This window comes from Rattus norvegicus, chromosome 2, assembly GCF_021556685.1.
Source record: "Rattus norvegicus strain SHRSP/BbbUtx chromosome 2, alternate assembly SHRSP_T2T, whole genome shotgun sequence".
NCBI lineage: Eukaryota > Metazoa > Chordata > Mammalia > Rodentia > Muridae > Rattus > Rattus norvegicus.
Window position 1 is genome coordinate 60,351,383 of NC_141535.1, and position 20,065 is coordinate 60,371,447.

The following is a 20,065-nucleotide window of genomic DNA, read 5'->3' on the forward strand; positions in this document are numbered from 1 at the left end:
GCCTAAATTTTCTTTTCCAAAGGAAAGTTACACAGAATTCAGAGAAAGCCAGGTAACTTCAGTTCAGTAAACGAGAAGAGCTACTACAAACCTTTTCAGTCCGACTTTCAGCTCTCTGAAATTCTATGATCTTAACTGGTATTTTCTAAGTGTTTGCTGAATTCTAAGGAAGTAACGTATATCCCCAGAGTCTGACAACTGTGGCTCTAAATATAAAAGTTTTCACATAATATTTCACTCACCGTGAAAACATATTTTTGATTTACCTGTAAAAGATATTGTGGTAGGGAATGAATCTCTTTTCTTTTTGCAGATCTTATCATTCCAAAGTCACCAATTGTTACCTCTTTGAAGGGCAAGCAATAACAAGGGCACAAAGTTGAAAACCGACCTGTGCTGTATGTGGTCTCTTAAGTTCCGGTCCTCACTCTTTTCTTCACTTGAAGTAATTGTAGGACCGCTAACATTTTCATGAGAAATTTCATGTGAGATTTCTTTAGCTATGGTACAAAAATTACTTAATTAGACAAACAACCAAACCAATAAAAACTTCTACTTACTGCCAAAACATACTTATGCAAGATTTCAGGTAGAAATAGCCATATTTTGGTCCATAAATATCTTTGGTATATATACTGCTCTTTTTGTTCCCCAACTCCTTTAGTATCTCTCTACATACCCAACTTCTTGTTTTTTCTAAAAATAAATAAATAAATAAATAAATAAATAAATAAATAAATAAATAAAATAAACTGACATAGGTCAACACAAACAAACATGCAGTAAGACAAAAACTACCAAAAAATTGAAAAGAATGCATGAACAAAAGTACACACACACACACACACACACACACACACACACACACACACAGTCCACCACCACCACCACCACCACCACCACCACCACCACCACCACCACCCATCTCTAGGGAGTTCACAGGCACTATGGTGATAGTTACTACTGTTCTTTAACTAAATGGTCACGTTGTTAAACTGCTTTCTAAATATTTATGTTTATAACCATTGCTCTAGGATGCCCTCACACATGGTCACAGAAGTTCCTTTTGTAATGATCACCAGTCAATACAAAGATTTGTTGCAAATTACAAGAACAAGCAACTGCAACTGTAAGTTATTTGTCCTGAGTGAGACATTACTAGTTACCCCTACATATAAACCAAGGCTACAGGAACAAAGAGTTAGTAGAAAGAATGAAAGTGATAGGGGATGGGGAGGAATGTTGTGAAATCTTGTCTTTAGAATATAGTATGAGTACTGCACTCTTGAGCTTACAGCAGCTGTAGTTACCTATAAAAGAGCTTCTCAAGATCATGCCAACCAAAATTCTAGTGTGGAAGGAGAAGAAGCTGGCCAGCCCCCAGTGCTGGCTATTGGGAGCTGATAGCTTCTAACAGAATGAGAATCACTCTTCTTTGGGGCTGTAGCCACTGCTTAGTGGTCCACAGACCACTGGATACTCACATAGTCATGCATATGTGACCAGCACTACCCAGATTTCTGACTTAATGAAACAAAAGAAACAGACAAGAAGTTGGGAGCCAAATCTGTTTGGGTGGAACCTGGAGAGAGTAGGGTGAATAAAATTATATTTTATTGATGCATACTAACACACACACACACACACACACACACACACACACACACACACACACACGAAATTATCAAAGGATAAATGCTCAGATAATTTAAAAACAAATTAACTTACCATTATTAAAGAGACACCCAAACCACCCCCAAAATTTGAGTAGTTTAGAATAAGAATTCATATTTCTCTTTGAAATGGGCAAGAGACTAGGTAAAACACACTGAAGAGAAGCTTGATTGTCAATATGAAATACCTCAGGATAGATGGTTGGTGAGACAATTCTAAGATACTGTAAGTTAGGTTCAGGGAAGGGATGATAACAAGAGTTTCTTTTAACTAATGCTGGGTGGGTGAGCACTTCTGGGGCAGGAGAGCACTTCTGGGGTGGGAGAGCACTTTCTGTTCTTATAAACAACCTGGGTCCAGTTCACAACAGCCACGTGGTAGCTTTCAAGGGCTTGTAGCTCTGTTTCCAGAGGCTCCAATGCTTTTGTCTGATCACTCTGAGTATGTGCACATACATGGAGCATTTACCACACAAAAGTACACACACAGACATACGCACACACATACACACAGAGAGAGGGAGAGTAAGAGTGAGAATGAGAGGAAGAGAGAGAGATACATACTGAATAATAAGTGAATTAAAAAACACTTAAGCAAAAAAAAGAAAGAAAGAAAGAAAAGGAAAGGAAAGAAAAGAAAAAAACAGACAAAGCATGCTATATTCCCTTCTCTGTTGAAGTCTGGTCACCAAGATGACACCATATTCTGATTCTTGACTCAAACCACAAAGAATCAAACATTCCCTTGTGTCTTGGGACTCTGCCTATATTGTACTGTCTTGGTCCTCTTAGCTGTCACTAAATTTCAGTGTGAAATAGTGTATGAATTCTTCTTTTTGTGCTTCATTATAGAATATTTTGGCTCCCTAGATCCAGTGGAATGTTTTTTCAGATGTCAGCCCATTACACCAATACTTCATAAAATTTGTTTTAGGATTGATTAGTTTTTTAATTTCAGGATGGATTATGTACACACTGCTAGTAAACCCTTTGTTTCAGAGTCCTCCCTGAATAGGTTGATGAAAAGATACAGATTCCCTTCCTTCTGGTTGCTGCCTTCACGGAGAGCTGAAAGCCAGCAGCCAAGAGCAACTACACACCTGAGAGCAGAGGTAAGGTCAACATTTCTGCTCCAAGTGATCTGCCTGGTAGACTCAGGACATACAAAGGCAGAAGTCCTCTGGGCCCAGGCACTTCTGGTTTCTGACTGTGGCCCAAATGTCTCTAATCCCAGCCCACAGCTCCCTGCTCCTAAATCCCATGGGAAAGAGATCCAATCACCCAGAAGTGCGGGCAATCCTTTGCCCAAAACCCTGGCCTAAGAGGAAACTGCATAGTACCTCTGGACACAGGAATATAGGAGAAGTCAGCTGCAGGAGCCCTGCAGTCCAGATCTGCGCCTGGATCTGAACTGAACCAGTCAAACAGCTCCTGCACCCAAATCCTGTGGAGGGGGAGAGCTATACCCTCAGAGGTTCGGACACCCCTGAGAACCCAGAGGAGACTATTCTCTGCTAACATTCCCGAATCAAGAGAAAAATGCCTAGCACAACCTGTGTCCCCTGTGCAGTAGGAGCAGAACACTTCCTCTGGTTGCTGCTCTCATGGAGAGCTGAAAGCCAGCCACCAGGAGCAACTGCACACCTGAGAACAGAACACTCTGTTCCCATAACTGGCTGAAAGAAAACAGGAAAACAGGTATACAGGAGTGCTGGCACACAGGCCCACAGAAAGGTCAAGCCACCATTAGAAACAGCAAGAATGGCTAACACCAGAGACAACCTGATAGCCAGAGGTAAGCACAGGAACCCAAGCAATAGAAACCAGGAATATTTGGCACCATCAGAGGCCAGTTCTCCCACAAAAGCAAATACTGGATATCCAAACACACCAGAAAAGCAAGATCTAGATTTAAAATTACATTTTATCATGATGATGGAGGACTTTAAGAAGGTCATAAATAACTCCCTTAAGGAAATACAGGACAACACAAGTAAACAACTAGAAGCCCTTAAAGAGGAAACACAAAAATCCCTTAAAAACTATTGGAAAAGACAACCAAATAGAAGAAGGAAATGAACAAAACCATCCAGGAGTTAAAAATAGAAATAGAAACAATAAAGAGAGCACAAAGGGAGACAACCCTGAAGATAGAAAACCTAGGGAAGATATTAGGAATAATAGATGCGAGCATCACCAACAGAATACAAGCGATAGAAGAGAGAATCTCAAGAGCAGAAGATTCCATAGAAAACATCGACATAACTATCAAAGATAATGTAAAACAGAAAAAGCTATTAGCCCAAAACATATAGGAAATCCAGGACACAATGAGAAGACCAAAACCTAAGGATAATATCTCTCAACATCAATGGAATCAAGTCCCCAATAAAAAGACACAGATTAACAGACTGTATATGTAAAGAGGACCCAGCATTTTGCTGCCTCCAGGAAACACACCTCAGAGACAAAGACAGACACTACTTCAGAGTAAAAGACTGGAAAACCACTTTCCAATCAAATGGTCGGAAGAAGCAAGCTGGAGTAGCCGTTCTAATGTCAAATAAAATCGACTTTCAACCAAAAGTCATCAAAAAAGATAAGGAAGGATACTTCATATTCATAATTCAAGAGAAATTAAACAGAAATTAAAAGAGACACAGAGAGACTTACAGAAGCTATGAACCAAATGGAATTAACAGACATTCATAGAACATTCCATCCTAAAACAAAGGGATATACCTTCTTCTCACCACCTCATGGTACCTTCTCCAGAACTGAACAAACAATCGGTCATGAAACAGGCCTCAACAGATACAGAAAAATAGAAATAATCCCATGCATTCTAATCAGACCACCACGGACTAAGGCTGGTCTTCAACAACAATAGGGAAAGAATGCCCACATATACATGGAATTTGAACAATGCTCTAATCAGTGATAACTTGGTCAAGGAAGAAATAAAGAAAGAAATTAAAAGACTTCTTTGTATTTAATGAAAATGAAGGTACAACATACTCAAACTTATGGGACACAATGAAAGGTGTGCTAGGAGGGAAACTCATAGTTCAGAGTGCCTGCAAAAAGAAATAGGAGAAAGCATACATCAGCAGCTTGACAGCACACCTAGAACAAAAAGAAGCAAATACACCCAGGAAGAGTAGAAGGCAGGAAATAATCAAACTCAGAGCTGAAATCAACCAAGTAGAAACAACAGTACTATAGAAAGAATGAACAGAACCAAAAGCTGGTTCTTTGAGAAAATCAACACGATAGATAAACCCTTAGCCAGACTAACCAGAAGACACAAAGATGTATCCAAATCAACAAAATCAGAAATGAAAAGGGAGACATAAGCACAGAATCTGAGGAAATTCAAAAAGCCATCAGATCCTACTACAAAAGCCTATATTCAACAAAATTGGAAAATCTGGAGGAAATGGACAATTTTCTAGAAAAATTCCAGGTACCAAAGTTAAATCAGGAACAGATAAACCATTTAAACAACCCCATAACTCCTAAAGAAATAGAAGCAGTTATTAAAATCTCCCAACCAAAAAGAGCCCAGGTCCAGACGGGTTCAGTGCAGAATTCTATCAGACCTCCATAGAAGACCTCATACCAATACTATCCAAACTATTCCACAAAATTGAAACAGATGGAGCACTACCGAATTCCTTCTACGAAGCCACAATTACTCTTATACCTAAACCACACAAAGACCCAACAAAGAAAGAGAACTTCAGACCAAGTTCCTTTATAAATATCAACGCAAAAATACTCAATAAAATTCTTGCAAACTGAATCCAAGAACACATCAAAACGATCATCCATCATGGTCAAGTAGGCTTCAACCTAGGTATAGTGAGATAGGTCAATATATGGAAAACCATCAACATAATCCACTATATAAACAAACTCAAAGATAAAAACCACATGATCATTTCATTAGATGCTGAGGAAGCATTTGACAAAATTAAACACCCTTTTATGTTAAAAGTCTTGGAAAGAACAGGAATTCAAGGCCCATACCTAAACATAGTAAAAGCCATAGACAGCAAACCAGTAGCTAACATTAAACTAAATGGAGAGAACCTTAAAGCAATCCCACTAAAATCAGGGTCTAGACAAGGCTGCCCACTCTCTCCCTACTCATTCTATAGAGTTCTCAAAGTCCCAGCCAAAGCAATCAGACAACAAAAGGAGGCCAAGTGGATATAAATTGGAAAGGGAGAAGCCAAAATATCACTATTTGCAGATGATATGATAGTATACTTAAGTGACCCCAAACGTTCCACCAGAGAACTACTAAGCCTGATAAACAACTTCAGCAAAGTGGCTGGGTATAAAATTAACTCAAACAAATCACTAGCCTTCCTCTACACAAAAGATAAACAGACCGAGAAAGAAATTAGGGAAATGACACCCTTCATAATAGTCCCAAAGAATATAAAATACCTTGGTGGGACTTTAACCAAGCAAGTGAAAGATCTGTATGATAAGAACTTCAAGCCTCTGAAGAAAGAAATTGAAGATCTCAGAAGATGGAAAGATCTCTGATGCTCATGGATTTGCAGGATTAATTTAGCAAAAATGGCCATTTTACCAAAAGTAATCTAGAGATTCAATGCAATCCCCATCAAAATTCCAATCAAATTCCTCATAGAGTTAGACAGAACAGTTTGCAAATTCATTTGGAATAACAAAAAACTCAGGATATCTAAAACTTTTCTCAACAGTAAAGGGACTTCTGGGGGAATCACCCTCCCTGAACTCATACAGTATTACAGAGCAATAGTGATAAAAACTACACAGAGTTTTGGTACAGAGACAGGCAAATAGACCAGTGGAATAGAATTGAAGACCCAGAAATGAACCCACACACCTATGGTCACTTGATTTTTGACAAAGGAACCAAAACCATCCAATGGAAAAAAATAGCATTTTCAACAAATGGTGCTGGTCAACTGGAGGTCAGGGGGTTGAAGAATGCAGATCGATCCATGCTTATCACCTTGTACAAAGCTTAAGTCCAAGGGGATCAAGGACCTCCACATCAAACCAGATACACTCAAACTAATAGAAGAAAAAGTGGGGAAGAGTCTGGATCACATGGGCACTGGAGAAAATTTCCTGAACAGAAAAACAATGGCTTATGAATCTAAGATCATGAATTGAAAAATGGGATCTCATGAAGCTGCAAGCTTCTGTATGGCAAAGGACACTGTCATTAGGACAAAACAGCAACCAACAGATTAGGAACAGATCTTTACCAATCCTACATTTGATAGAGGGCTAACATCCAAAATATACAAAGAACTCATGAAGTTAAACTCCAGAGAGCCAAATAACCTTATTCAAAATGGGATACAGAGCTAAACAAAACATTCTCAGCCTAGGAATGCCGAATGACTAAGAAACCTCTAAAGAAATGTTCAACATACTTAGTCATCAGGGAAATGCAAATCAAAACAACCCTAAAATTCCACCTCACACCAGTCAGAATGGCTAAGATCAAAAACACAGACAAGAGCAGATGGTGGCGAGAATGTGGAGAACAAGAAACACTCCTCCATTGTTGGTGGGATTGCAAACTGGTACAACCTCTCTGGAAATCAATCTGGAGTTTCCTCAGAAAACTGCACATTGTACTATCTGAGGACCCATTTATACCTCTCCCAGAAGATGCTCCAACATAAAACAAAGACACATGCTCCACTATGTCCATAGTAGCCTTATTTATAACAGCCAGACGCTGGAAAGAACCCAGATGCCCTTCAACAGAGGATGTGGTACATCTACACAATGGAGTATTACTCAGCTATCAAAAACAATGATTTCATGAAATGCCTAGGCAAATGGATGGAACTAGAAAATATCACCCTGAGTAAGGTAACCCAATCACAGAAAGCACACATGGCATGCACTCATTGATAAGTTAATATTAGCCCAAAGGCTCGAATTACCAAGATGCACAGACCACATGAAACTCAAGGAGGATGACCAAAATGCAGATGCTTCACTCCTTCTTTAAAAGGGGAACAAAAATATCCATAGGAGGGTATGTGGAGGCAAAGTTTGGAGCAGAGACTGAAGGAACACCCATTCAGAGCCTGCCCCACATTTGGCCCATACATATACAGCCACCAAAACTAGATAAGATGGATTAAGCTAAGAAGTGCAGGCCGACAGGAACCGGATATAGATCTCTCCTGAGAAACATAGCTAGAACATGTCAAATACAGAGGCGAATGGCAGCAGCAAACCACTGAACTGAGAACAGAAGACCACTGGAGGAATTAGAAAAGGTCTGGAGGAGCTGAAGTGGTTTGTGACCCCAGAAGAACAACAATGCCAAACAACCTGAGCTTCCAGGGACTAAACCGTTACCCAAAGACTATACATGAACTGACCCTGGACTCTGACTGCATATGTAGCAGAGAATTACCTTGTTGGGGCATCGGTGGAAGGGAAAGCTCTTTGTCTTGCCAAGGTTGGACCCCCAGTGTAGGGGAATGTGGGGGAGCAGCAATGGGGGGCGGATGGGGAGGGGAACATCCATATAGAAGGGAAGTTGGAGGGGTTAGAGGGCTGATGGACAGGAATAACATTTGAAATGTAAATAAGAAATACCCAATTTAATAAAAACGGAAGAAAAAAATAAAAAATAAAGAATATATTGTCATGAATAACAAGCTTGGAAAGAGAAAATCAGCACTGGGAATAATTGAGAGTAAAGTAAGGTGACCCTGAAGTCAAACACACATGAGACTAGAGACTATTTACTAATACCATACCATAATCTTGTGAAATATTTATGCCGCTTTCTGGAATTATGAACTCCCTTTAGAATAAACACAAAGAAACTGACTGTGAGAAATGAAAAATAATTAATAGGAAAACAATTTTCAACAGCTCTCACTGAGTTTCATCCAAAACACAAAGTACTCATAAACTGGGAATAAACAGAAAATCACAAGGAAAGAAGAAAGCCTTGAGCTAGACTAGAAGGGATTAGAATTAAAGCAAAACAGCATTAGGGTGTGATATAACAGCAGTCAAGAAAATGAAGGGCCTCAGAAGTGTAGTAATTGGCTACTCTCCGTCTACACTAATGATAAAACAAGATGAAATGGATTTGAAATAGAAAAGCATAGTGGTTTTTGACTGTTTCGTTTTGTTTTTGGTTATCACGTTTACAATATCCAAAGTCAAGAAAGAATGCCTTGGATTAGATCAAAAGGAATGAGAATTGTTCAGAGAACAGAAACACTGAGACGTACATTAATAGCATTCAAGTCAATAAAGGTACCTTGAATGCTGGCAGGGTGCAGAAATCATCCCTTGCTACAGAATAGATGGTTGAATAAAATGTGGACACTTCGGCTTCTTTTTCTGACTGACAACTTTCCCTGACTTACTGTGTTAGCCAAGGTTGTTTTTCATCTGTCCTGATTTCACTTCTTAGGTTTGACAAAATACTCTGACAAAAAGCAACTTAGAGGAGAAATGTCTTTGTTCATAATTCCTGGTTATATAGTCCATTACTGTGGGTGGGTCAGGGCAGAAACTCAATGTAGCCCGTTGTGCTGTAATTGAGAGCCCAGACAAATGAGTGCACACATGTGTAATGCTGGGTTTTCGCTGTTCTTAAATAACCCAAGGACGATACTTAGGGAAATGTGTTCCTCACAATGGGCTGTCTCTTCTTTTTGTTTTTAACATCATTTAATGAAATTAAGGAAATACCCCACAGACATATCCAGAGGCCAATCTTAAGACAGTTCTTCATTGAGATTCTCTTCCCATGTGAGTTTAGATTATAGCAAGATAAGAATGTAGTCATCTTATCATTTCTTTCCCCAGTGTTAAAGTGGGTATCCTTAAATTAAAAAACAAACAACTACCCCACCAAAAAACACAACCTTGTCTTCAAAACTGATTACCGGGAAAAAAAAATCAGATTAATACCATGCCTTTTTCTATAAAATAGAAGGAGGAGAAAGGAAAAAGAGAAGAGGTCCTAAAAGGAAATTTAAAGTATTCTGAACCTATGCTTTCCCCCCTTTCAGAAAAATGGTTGTAGGACGTAATCTTCATTCCCCACCTCCCTGCTTCCTAGCCTCTCTTTCAGGCCTCATCCCTCAGCAATCTGTCTTTTTCCTCTCCCATGCAATAAAGTCAACAAAAATGTCAAAGCCAATGGCCATGCTTCCATCCTTATCTCAGTGTATTTTTCTGCACCATGTATAGGAAGAATTCAGCTTACAGGGTGCCCATTACTTATTAGGCTGCTTTTATATTCACAACCTATCAAATGAAGTAGGATTGGAATTCTAGAAGCAACCAGATTACCCAATATATTAATGCCTGAGAATGGGGGTTTGGTTTCATCAATGTTACTTTATTTTAGTCATTGAGCTCTCTTTAAATGATATGCTCTTTATTTAATTAGATCTCCAAAAGGGAAACTATACACAAGTATATAACTTGATGAGTTAATAAACCGAAAATATGCAGGATCCATATCAACAAATATCAGCCTTAGAAGTCTCTAATGTCCAGTTGCAGTTGCTATTAACCTTAGAGGGCGATAGCCATAGCCTGAACTGGAAACCTTAAAGTGCTTCTCACCTTCTGCAAGCCACTGCTCTCACACAAGCTAAGCCATGCCCTCTGAACAGCTAAGATGGCACTGACTCTTCCACAATGATGCTGGTCTCCTGCAATGACTATTCCATTTCCCTAAGTCTCCTTGACCTCCTCCCTATTATCTTTGAGCACTGGATGGATTGATGTTCAGCCCTTGCTGCCAACATGCCTTTAGATGTTGTATGCCTACCCGTGATGTGGTTCATCAGGCTTCTCTATGGATCACAGTCATAAGACAGTATGTTGAATACATTCCTAGTGACTGTGCTCTAACATACTGGTTAGACTCTTACTATTTTTTGGAGGGAGATTGGACTGTACTTTAGTCCTAAATATCTGTTCTTTACTTATGAAATGCAGCAATCAGTCTGTGAAGTTTCTTCTCTTCCTTAACTGCTTCGGAACATTTCTCCTTTCTCTTTTACTTTATGATATTCTGGGGAGCGAACATGGATATTTGTATTTTCATATAGTCTTTTCAAGTGAATTTCTAGTGTAAAATCCTTACCTTTAGTACTCAGTTCTCAAACCTAAGTCCCATATATGTAATAGCTTTTGGAATGTCTAAGTTTACTTCACCTAATTGTCTAAGAGGCATTCTAAAAGCAACATCTGAAAGAAAATACTACTTATTTATTTTCATATAATTTGAGTCAAAGGTATCACCATTCAAAGAATTAGATAAGTCAGAAGCATAAAGTCATCCCATTCTCCTCATTATTTGTTCCATCCCAACTGGTACATAAATTCTTTCAAGGCCTGTTTCTCATTTCTACAGACTGCCTTTCCACCACACTGTGTTCCCTCCTGTTTTCTAGGTGAATGGTTTCAGCTCACTTTCAAGCTGTGTGAATGTCTCTACATTGACTTGTCACTATAGCACTATAGTACTCTCAGAATTCTACTGCCAATTCTGTCAAAATGACAGCCACTTAGCCACATCTGTATATGAACCAGTACCAATGTCCTTGAAGAACCAAAATCTTTATCTATTTCAATTACTGTAAGTAATTCCACGATGCTAGAGTCTACCATGTTGGGCAGCACAACTCTATAACATCATTCTTTGATTCCTCATCTACATTTTCCACTAATGTTTTTAGAAACAGGAACTACATCCCGTGTTCCTACATCCTGGCTAAGGCTACTACTATTCTGGGAGGAAAAGTGAACAGCACCTTAGTCCTAAATATTTGTCCTAAAGTCTCTGGAAGCAAGAATCCATTTTTTTATATCAGTTTTCAGAATAGTATCTGGCACTTATGTATATTATATGAAGATATAGAAAAAATAGTCTTCCATTTATCTAAAATAGGCAGGTCTTAGCTTTTAATAAAGGAATAAATTGGTAATATAATCTAATGTTACTCAAATTTATATTCTAAAGACCAAAACAGAGATATGAAAAATGGACTTTAAATGCTAGAATATGAAAAAAGTTTTGACCATTCTTTGTATGGTCGAGTTTTACTGTAAGATTAACAATTTCATAATATATTTCATGGTTTAGAAAGTATTATATAGCATTTTTAAAAATTAACTTCTAGCTCAGAAATGTACTGTTCATACCTGGTATAAATAAAAGTCATATTTAAGGGCACTTAGGACAATGGAGAAATAAGAATATATCTATGTGCATATAATTTGACAAATTAGAAATTATTTCTGGAGTAATGAAAAATACTTTTAACCCTGACTTTAAATCAAGGATCTAGAGAATTCAACTAGTTAGTTAACATCAGGCTTAACAAATGTATAAGTGTTGTTCATCATCAATTTTTTGATGAAAAATTATAAGAACTCAAATTGGATTTCTTTAAAAGATCTTGGCTACTGATTCTTATATATTTCTGAAACACAGAACAATATGCTACCCATAGAGCTCCCATGGAAATGGGCAAGCCTTATTAGGTTTGTATGGTCATAAGCTTATACTCAGAGGTCTCTGTGTGTACTTTATAGCAATTTACTACATCTGCTTTTTAATCATATTGATTGGGATGCATAGGATCTGTGTTTTCTGTCAGATGGAGATAGACTGGCAATATTCTCAGCCACTTCCAGCCTCTGCCATTTTATTTAAGTAAAAAATGAGGTGAGAGGTCAGACTCATTAGCAATTCGATATATTCTCACAGGAATAGTGTGAGCTTAAGCAGTCAAATGCCCATGCTTTTGAGAATGAACTCAGCTGGGTAACGCTTTGAAAAAATAGGTTAAATGAAGCTATTCACATAGTCAAAGAACATTTTCAATATGATATATTTGACCATCCCTCCTCCCAATCCTCCCAGATTCTATCTCCTTACACACCCAGCTTCATGTTCTCTTGCTCTTCAAAAAACAAGAACAGAAAGAAAAACATGGAGTTAAAAATAAAACCCCACAAATTTTAAAATCACATTTGATTATGGAAAAGAGTGTAATGGTTAAAAATCAACACATTCTACTTACCTATGATATCGTTAATGCGAGCCAGTGATGAGTTATCTGAAATATCAAGCAATATGGCAAAATCGAACGCAGATGGGAGAAGAGGGACCTCTTTGGAAGTTGTGGGGCTCAAGGCCAATGTGGGCATTTGTGCTTTTTTCTTCTTTAACTGCAGGGATTTTCTTTTGTATCCTGTAAGAGCTTCCTCCAGGAGCTTGGCTTGATTTACTGTCATTGGAAATCCATCTAGAACCCAGCTTTGGTTCACAGGTATCTTCCTAGATTCAAACAGCACAGTTCATCAGCATGGCGCCAGACACTGGGGCTCTGCTAAGGTTAGTGATACAATGAATGCCTCTACTTTATTGTAAATTTATCCTAATGCAAAAACTTCTTTATTTTATAGCTAACGCATAGGGTTTTCTTATGTATTCTGATTGCTTCCTTGCTTAAAATCCTTCTGTGGCTTCCTGCTGTCCTCCAAATCTACCCTCTTGACTCATAAACTTCTAGCCTTTCATGATTTTGAATGCTCACAGGCCGATGTCCTCACTGTGATGTGCATATATGTGGCACTGACTACCTTATGCTCACAGAATGTGCTTCCTCAAAGTCCACATCTGTACAATGGAGTACTGTAAAGTACCTCATTGGGGTTTGTGAAGATGAACAGAAATGACACACTTAGTAAACTGGACACAGGTCTTAGTCCATACTGAACACCCTTGTCGCCAATTTGAAGGGTATCCTTACCCCGCCCACGCCTTAGGCTCTTACTTATTTCACCATATCAGTAAAATCGTCTTGACTTAAAACTTTCAGGTTATTCTTTTGGTTTTGTTCTCTTTTCTGTTTGGTTTTTCAAGATAGGGGTTTTTCTGTGTAACAGGCCTGGCTGTCCTGGAACTTACTCCATAAATCAGGCTGATCTCAAAATCACAGACATCTACCTGCCTTTACCTCCTAAGTTCTGGGGTCAAAGGCATGGACCACCACGAAAAAAGGGTTTAAGTATCTTCATTCTACCTTCAAGTGATACAAAACTGAAAAATCTTCCTTATATTTTAAAGTTACTAATTTACTTATTGCCTTGTTACTTCTCATATTAAAGAGTAGGTTCACCTTTCCAGAAGCTTCTAAGCCTTTTGGTGACTGCCTGAAATCTTTCAGATCATGTGGCAGGAAGAATGGGGTGAACAAATTTCAGAAAGATTTCAGTACTTGATCAAATGCATAGAACTTCAAATGGCCCCCTGGCTGATGATTCTCAGCATGGCTCCCAGCTTCCTTCTGGTATCTGTTTTTATCTCTTCCACTAGGTTATCACAAGCAGGAAGAGACTGCATTTCACTTTTCCAACCTCTCCAAAGGGAGATCAACCTTCTGCACAGATTGGACTTACTAATTCCTTTGCCCAAGTCACAGGAGAGAACTCCCTTAAGTGCTTGACCTCATCTGGGACCTGCTGCCTCAGAAGCCACAGCAGACAGAGGCAGAGGTTAGAGCTGCTCTCCTTCAGTGCTGCTAGAGTGAGACAGCAGACAGTAGGGAGCCAAGGAGCCTGACTCTGGTTTTTGTTATATCACTATCTAGACACAGTTGTGTAACTACAACATCTAATGTTCCATTTCTCATTAGACTAGACCGACAGATTGTAAACCAGTGACAGCCCTCTGGAGGCGTCCTAGAGGAAATAGAAATGGTGTTTGGTGTAAGGAGGGTGATTTTTGTGGACCCTCCAGATCTACTAAAACTGAAGTGAAGGACTGCTTGACACTTTGCCTATCCATTTGCTCAATGCACAAAGAGCACTGTGGTGAAGTATACTTTATGTCATTTCTGAGAAATGTGAGGCTAAAAACCCTTCCAGCTCTGAGGGTAGCAGCCTCGAGTTCCAATTACTAGATACATAAGTGGGAGGCAGCCTAAATCTTTAAAGCAGTCTTTAAGACAACATTAAGGAGGAGTTTATCCCAGATGGATAGTAAAAAATTTCTATAAAGCTCTCCCTCTTCTTGGGTCTTAATGTTCCTCACATACCACAGCTAAGCAATCCCATTTCCTCTCCAATTCTTTCAACAGAGCCTTTTACTCTTTTTTCTTATCCGGTACAAATTATTTCCTTTATTATACAGAACAACTGGCCCTCTTCTAATATACATGTATAAGAAAGCAAGGTTGAAGAGAATCCTTTCTCAGTAAAAGGAGGATAGAGAAAGCAAAAAAAAAAATGACAGGTTCTAAGAACTTTTCCTCTCTGTCCCCTGCCACACACCCTCTCTGTGTTACACATATGTGCTTTGTCTGTGCTGTGCACCACCACCTGTTGTCCTAGGATTCCTAGACTCCACTCCTGCCCTCATCTTGAACCATAACACAAGTAAGTGCAGACCTGTGTTCAGTGAGTTGGGATCTCTTTTCTCACACCTTGCCCTTGGGCTTAACTAACCACCCACTATCCCAAAGGCAGTAGATGGTGCCGTCATTTACATCAGATGGAGGACAAAGCTAACCAGAGAGGTGAAGTATAGGCACACAAGTCCATCTATTCTCCCTCTGTCTTAGGAGTCAGTACATACATTTGAACATTTCATTTCTATGTTATTCTTAACATATTTTTTGTAAATAATACATGAAATGGGCTAGGGAGTTGGCTCAGTAATTAAAGTGCTTGCTATACAAGCATGAGAAATGAAGTTCCCATTCCCAGAACTCATGTAAATGCTGGGTGTGGGACCCAACTGTAATTCTATCCTAAGAAGTTGGAGACGAGATCCCCAAGTGAGTTGGCTAGGAAGACTAGTTTTGTATATTCAGTTCATGGTTTTACTGTGAGACTCTGACTCAAGTGATAAGGAAAAAGGATGAGACAATTCCAGATGTCAAACTTAGGCCTCTTTACCCACTCTCACAATTATGTTCACACTCTCACATACATGTGGTCATACGTAAGTACATACACCTATATATGCAGGAAAAAGGACGATATTAAATAGGTCTGAGAAAAGAAACTACAATACATACTTAATAGCATTTACCAGGATGTTAACCAGCAGTACATCTGGAACGCTCTTGCCTCTTCTGAGCATCAGTTCTGATTTTGCACCAAGTTGAGCTCGCATGCTAAGCTGTGAAAAGAAATGAAGAATGGTAGGAGAGAGTTGATTGAAAGTAATAGTCCATTCAAGGTGTTGAGAGTTAAAGCAATACAGTGGCCATGCTAGCTAATGAAGATACTGAAGACTTAATCACATTTCTGGAGTAGAGGAAACATTCAAGGAGGATCTGTACCAATTTTCAGTAGCCTCGACACCCCAAATCCCCCAAATTTCATACTCTAACACTTGCAAAGAGAATGGCCTGACTCCAATCACTCATATCTATGAGAAATTGTCCTCTGGAAACACACATACCTATCTAGCTCTTGAATATTGTTTGGTGATCAGATTCTAAACTTTCAGCTCTGTTCTTCTTCCTTGATTCTTAGCCTTTCTTTTTCTATCACAAGTTCACTCTAGTAATTAGTTTTTGTGTTTTGTTCAGAATTAATAATTATGACTTCTAGGAGGGTTAATTCTGTACAAGTTGTATAATGTTACTCAATGTGTGCTTCCCTAGGGCCGATCTTCACTCGGTCACTGGAGTGCTTGATGTCAAATGAGACTATCTCTACTCAAAACTATTCAACCCAGGCGGGGTACCACAGCATACTCTTACGATATAGGTTATAATAATTGCTTCTCAGGCTCTGACAGAACAAACTTCCTTCTTTCATCATCTCTCTGTTCTCAGCCTTTGTTAAACACTTTGGGTATAATAGTCTCACCCTATGACTAGGTAACTGTTCATGTTGCCACAAAGGCTTCCCGGATCCTGTTACCTAATTCTCTTCCTTCTTTGAGTTTGTTTAAGACTTGCTTTCTCCAGAAGGTCTCCCTTAATTTAATATTAGAATATTCCCTCCCCTACCCACAATACTGCTCTTACTGTACTTTTCAATTTTTCCTACACCTGATTATCTTTTACCATGCTGTTCAATCCATCTGTTAGTGTTTATAGTCAATTACCTGCCCATGTTTATAAGAATTCAGACTCCCGAAGAGCAGAGAAGTCCATAGGTTTGGTTGTTGACATGTCCATAGAAGATGGTGTGTAGGAAAAAGCATGTGTGTCTGAACTGAACTGAATATGGATAAGGGGGTTTTTATCCAACTGTAAATGTAACTGCAGAAGCAAACCTAATCTTTCTGTTAATTCGTATTTCAAATCAATAGAGTAAAAAGTTCTAACTCTCTACTCATTACTTTTCTAAACTCACTTCTCTCTCAAAAAATCAAACACCATACACATTGTTTGGTTTCAAACCCAACATGGTTTTTTTTTTTATATTTAATCAGTTCTAAAAGCTGAATGATAAATTTGTTTGGAATGATGACACTCATTATAACATAATCAATTATAATAAAAAAGTAAATAAAACACACATGATTAATTCTGTCATTACTTCCCTCTATAGTTAACCAATACTCTTTTTGAAAGTACTAGTTTCCTTCGGAAATAATATCAAGTGAATTAAAAAAATCATATGTATCTAAACGAGTAAAATGGCATAATAATTTCTACTGCTTTAGAGAGAAAAATACTAAGAATATAAACAATATGATGGAAACTTTACTAGTCACTCTTTTATCAAGCATAATTTAAAATCAAATAGAAGAATGTTGTTTAATTCATAACATCTGAATACATATCAAAAGAATGCAAATTAGGACACATTTTAATATATGGGTGGACAAAATCAGATTATAATACTTACTGACAGAAAGCTATTACTTGGTCTGAATTGTTCAAAGTCACTACTCTTCGTACCTAGTAACAGGGAAAGTAGTAAGATCAGAGTCCTAGCATTCACATCTACATGGGAATTGTTTGTTCTACATTGCCCGGCTTGCCCACCTCTAGCTGGGGAATGTGGGCATTACACTCGGCCATGTCTGACACACTCGGCCATGTCTGACACACTCAGCAAGAGCACAAAGCAAGGCTGCAGCATGACTTCCACTTCCCATCCACAGCATTTCAGTTCCCTCCGTGTAAACAAACCACCTTTCTCTAAAGACATCAAAATGTTAATTCGCTACATTTATATTTTTCCAAGATTAAGAAGTTAAGAGATGATAAACATTTTGGAAATATTTAGAAATCAGAATGGGATCTTAGTTAAATTCTGTGCAAAAAAGTTCAGAATATGTTTATAATGAAAAAATATAATACCAATATTTAAATAACTAAAATCATGCATTAAGATACAAAATAACTGGAAAAACAGGCAGAACGTGACTTTCAAAAGAGAGAGAAGAGCCACCATGGAAGAGTTATGCAGTTATTGCAAATCTGTGAATGATTCTATGATGACAGAGGATAGCAGGGACCTTACAGAAGAGTCTGAGCTTTAGAGCAGACTGAGAGCAAATCGAAATATGCAAAAAGCTTCATTAACACACATTTAATAGAAATGCTATTTAATAATAAAAATGTTTCTCTTCCGTGATTCCACAAAAGAGTTGGCCTGAATTCCAAGCAAAGATCTTATAGTGGGTGTTAGGAAGCTAAGCTTTGTTGCTGTTGTCAGTGATTAAGAGCTAGAACAGTTTAATGAATAGGGAACCACTGTCCTCCTGAGTGGAGTTCCTCCAGACGCTGATGCTTTCCTCTATGTGATCTCTCACACATACACACTTATATAAGTGAAAGGGAAAAGCAAAATACCAAAAGCAAGCAAACAGAAAAAAAAACAAAACAAAACACAACAAAAAAAAAACAAAAAAAACGAGAAAGAAACGAGTGAATATACTGTGTCCTGTCTGCTTTCATAAAGATAAACTTTAAACGATGACTTTAAGGAAAAGGGCGAAAATACTATAATTTCATCTTTATTCTCAAGTGTAGGCAATGACTACCTTGCACTGTGTCGATAACCACACAAAAAAGTATTTAATTCTCCACCATTCACCATTGCATCCCAAGAAATCATGCTTGATGAACCTATATATACTCTTACTGTTTCTATATTGTAAGCATGTTGTAACATAAATGATGGATGACTTATTTTGATACATTATTTACTGGCTATATAGTTTTACCTTCTTTTTGGGGTGTTGCTTCCCCTGGAACTTGAGTATCTGTTAGCTCATTTTTATCCTATGGCAAAACAGACAAACAAACAGGTTTAATATTGGAATTCTTCCAGTACGTTTCCCTAAGTTGGTGTTTGAGAGCAAACTACTTTATCTACATTGACAATATTAAACTGGATAGAAATTTCTGTCATAAATGACTTCCAGAAACAAGTACAATTTGGTGAATTTCAAATGGCTTTCAATTTATGTAAATATTAAAACTTCTATTTTAGAAATTAAAAAAACAAGGGAAAATGGGCAGTTTACAGAAAATATCTTAAAAGAATAGCCCTAAAGTTGTCAGTCGTGTCCACAGGTAAATAAGAGGAAAACGTGCATTATCTGTTACCCTCTTGATCAAAATGAAAGCTTGCTACAATGTGAAAGAGAAAGAACCATGTTATGAAACAAATTTCCATAACTCATGAGTTACTAGTATTTGTCCTGAGAATGGAAATCACTGAGAGTAAAGCCTCTGTTAATTGGTTCAATTACAGAGACAATGTGAGGTAAGAGAAAGAGAAGTGGGCTTCAAATCTGAGATTTAATAATGAGTAGACTTCTACAAGCCTTCTTCTGGCCTTGAGAAAACTGGTCCATATGTAGGGTCTCTACTATTGTTGCTAGAAAACAAGAGAGGTAAACTACATGAGGGCTCTTAAAGTCATATAATATTCTTTTCCCACCCCAACATGTAGTATTATATCTTTATGAAATCATCAAATAAATTGCAATGTGGATCTTAAAGAATGAAAATGTGATCAATTTAAGCCCACTTGGAATACTCCTCCTGACCCCTAGCACAACTAAGATATAGCAATTGGTATACTCTGGCTGTGGACTAAATGGATTGAACTAGTTGTTTTCATATGATTTCTGGATATCTTTCAAGCAGCTTCATACTGTGAGCCTGGAGACCAAGCAATGTGTCCTCTTCTACCTTTAAATCTGTTTGGGTTCAGCACCTGTCTAGTCCACTGCCAAGGGCCAACTGTACCCTTTATCCACATATTTGGAAGGCCACTGTTCTCCACTTCCGGATACTTAGTGGTAAAATGTCAACACACATACGCATGCGTGCACGCATGCACGCACGCATGCACACACGCACGTACATATGTACGCACAC

General features: G+C 38.2%; 1 protein-coding gene across 4 annotated transcripts in view; it reads right to left on the reverse strand.

Annotated features, from left to right (window-relative positions):
• Window positions 1–20,065, reverse strand: part of Spef2 (sperm flagellar and cilia associated 2) — a 182,471-nt gene that overhangs the window by 89,341 nt on the left and 73,065 nt on the right. For all 4 annotated transcript variants that reach the window (XM_087632807.1, NM_022620.2, XM_087632806.1 and 1 more), the window contains 5 exon segments: window positions 18,901–18,958; window positions 17,574–17,626; window positions 15,782–15,885; window positions 12,779–13,035; window positions 392–500 (listed from right to left, as the gene is read on the reverse strand). In XM_087632807.1, the coding sequence (XP_087488933.1) occupies window positions 392–500; window positions 12,779–13,035; window positions 15,782–15,885; window positions 17,574–17,626; window positions 18,901–18,958 (581 nt within the window).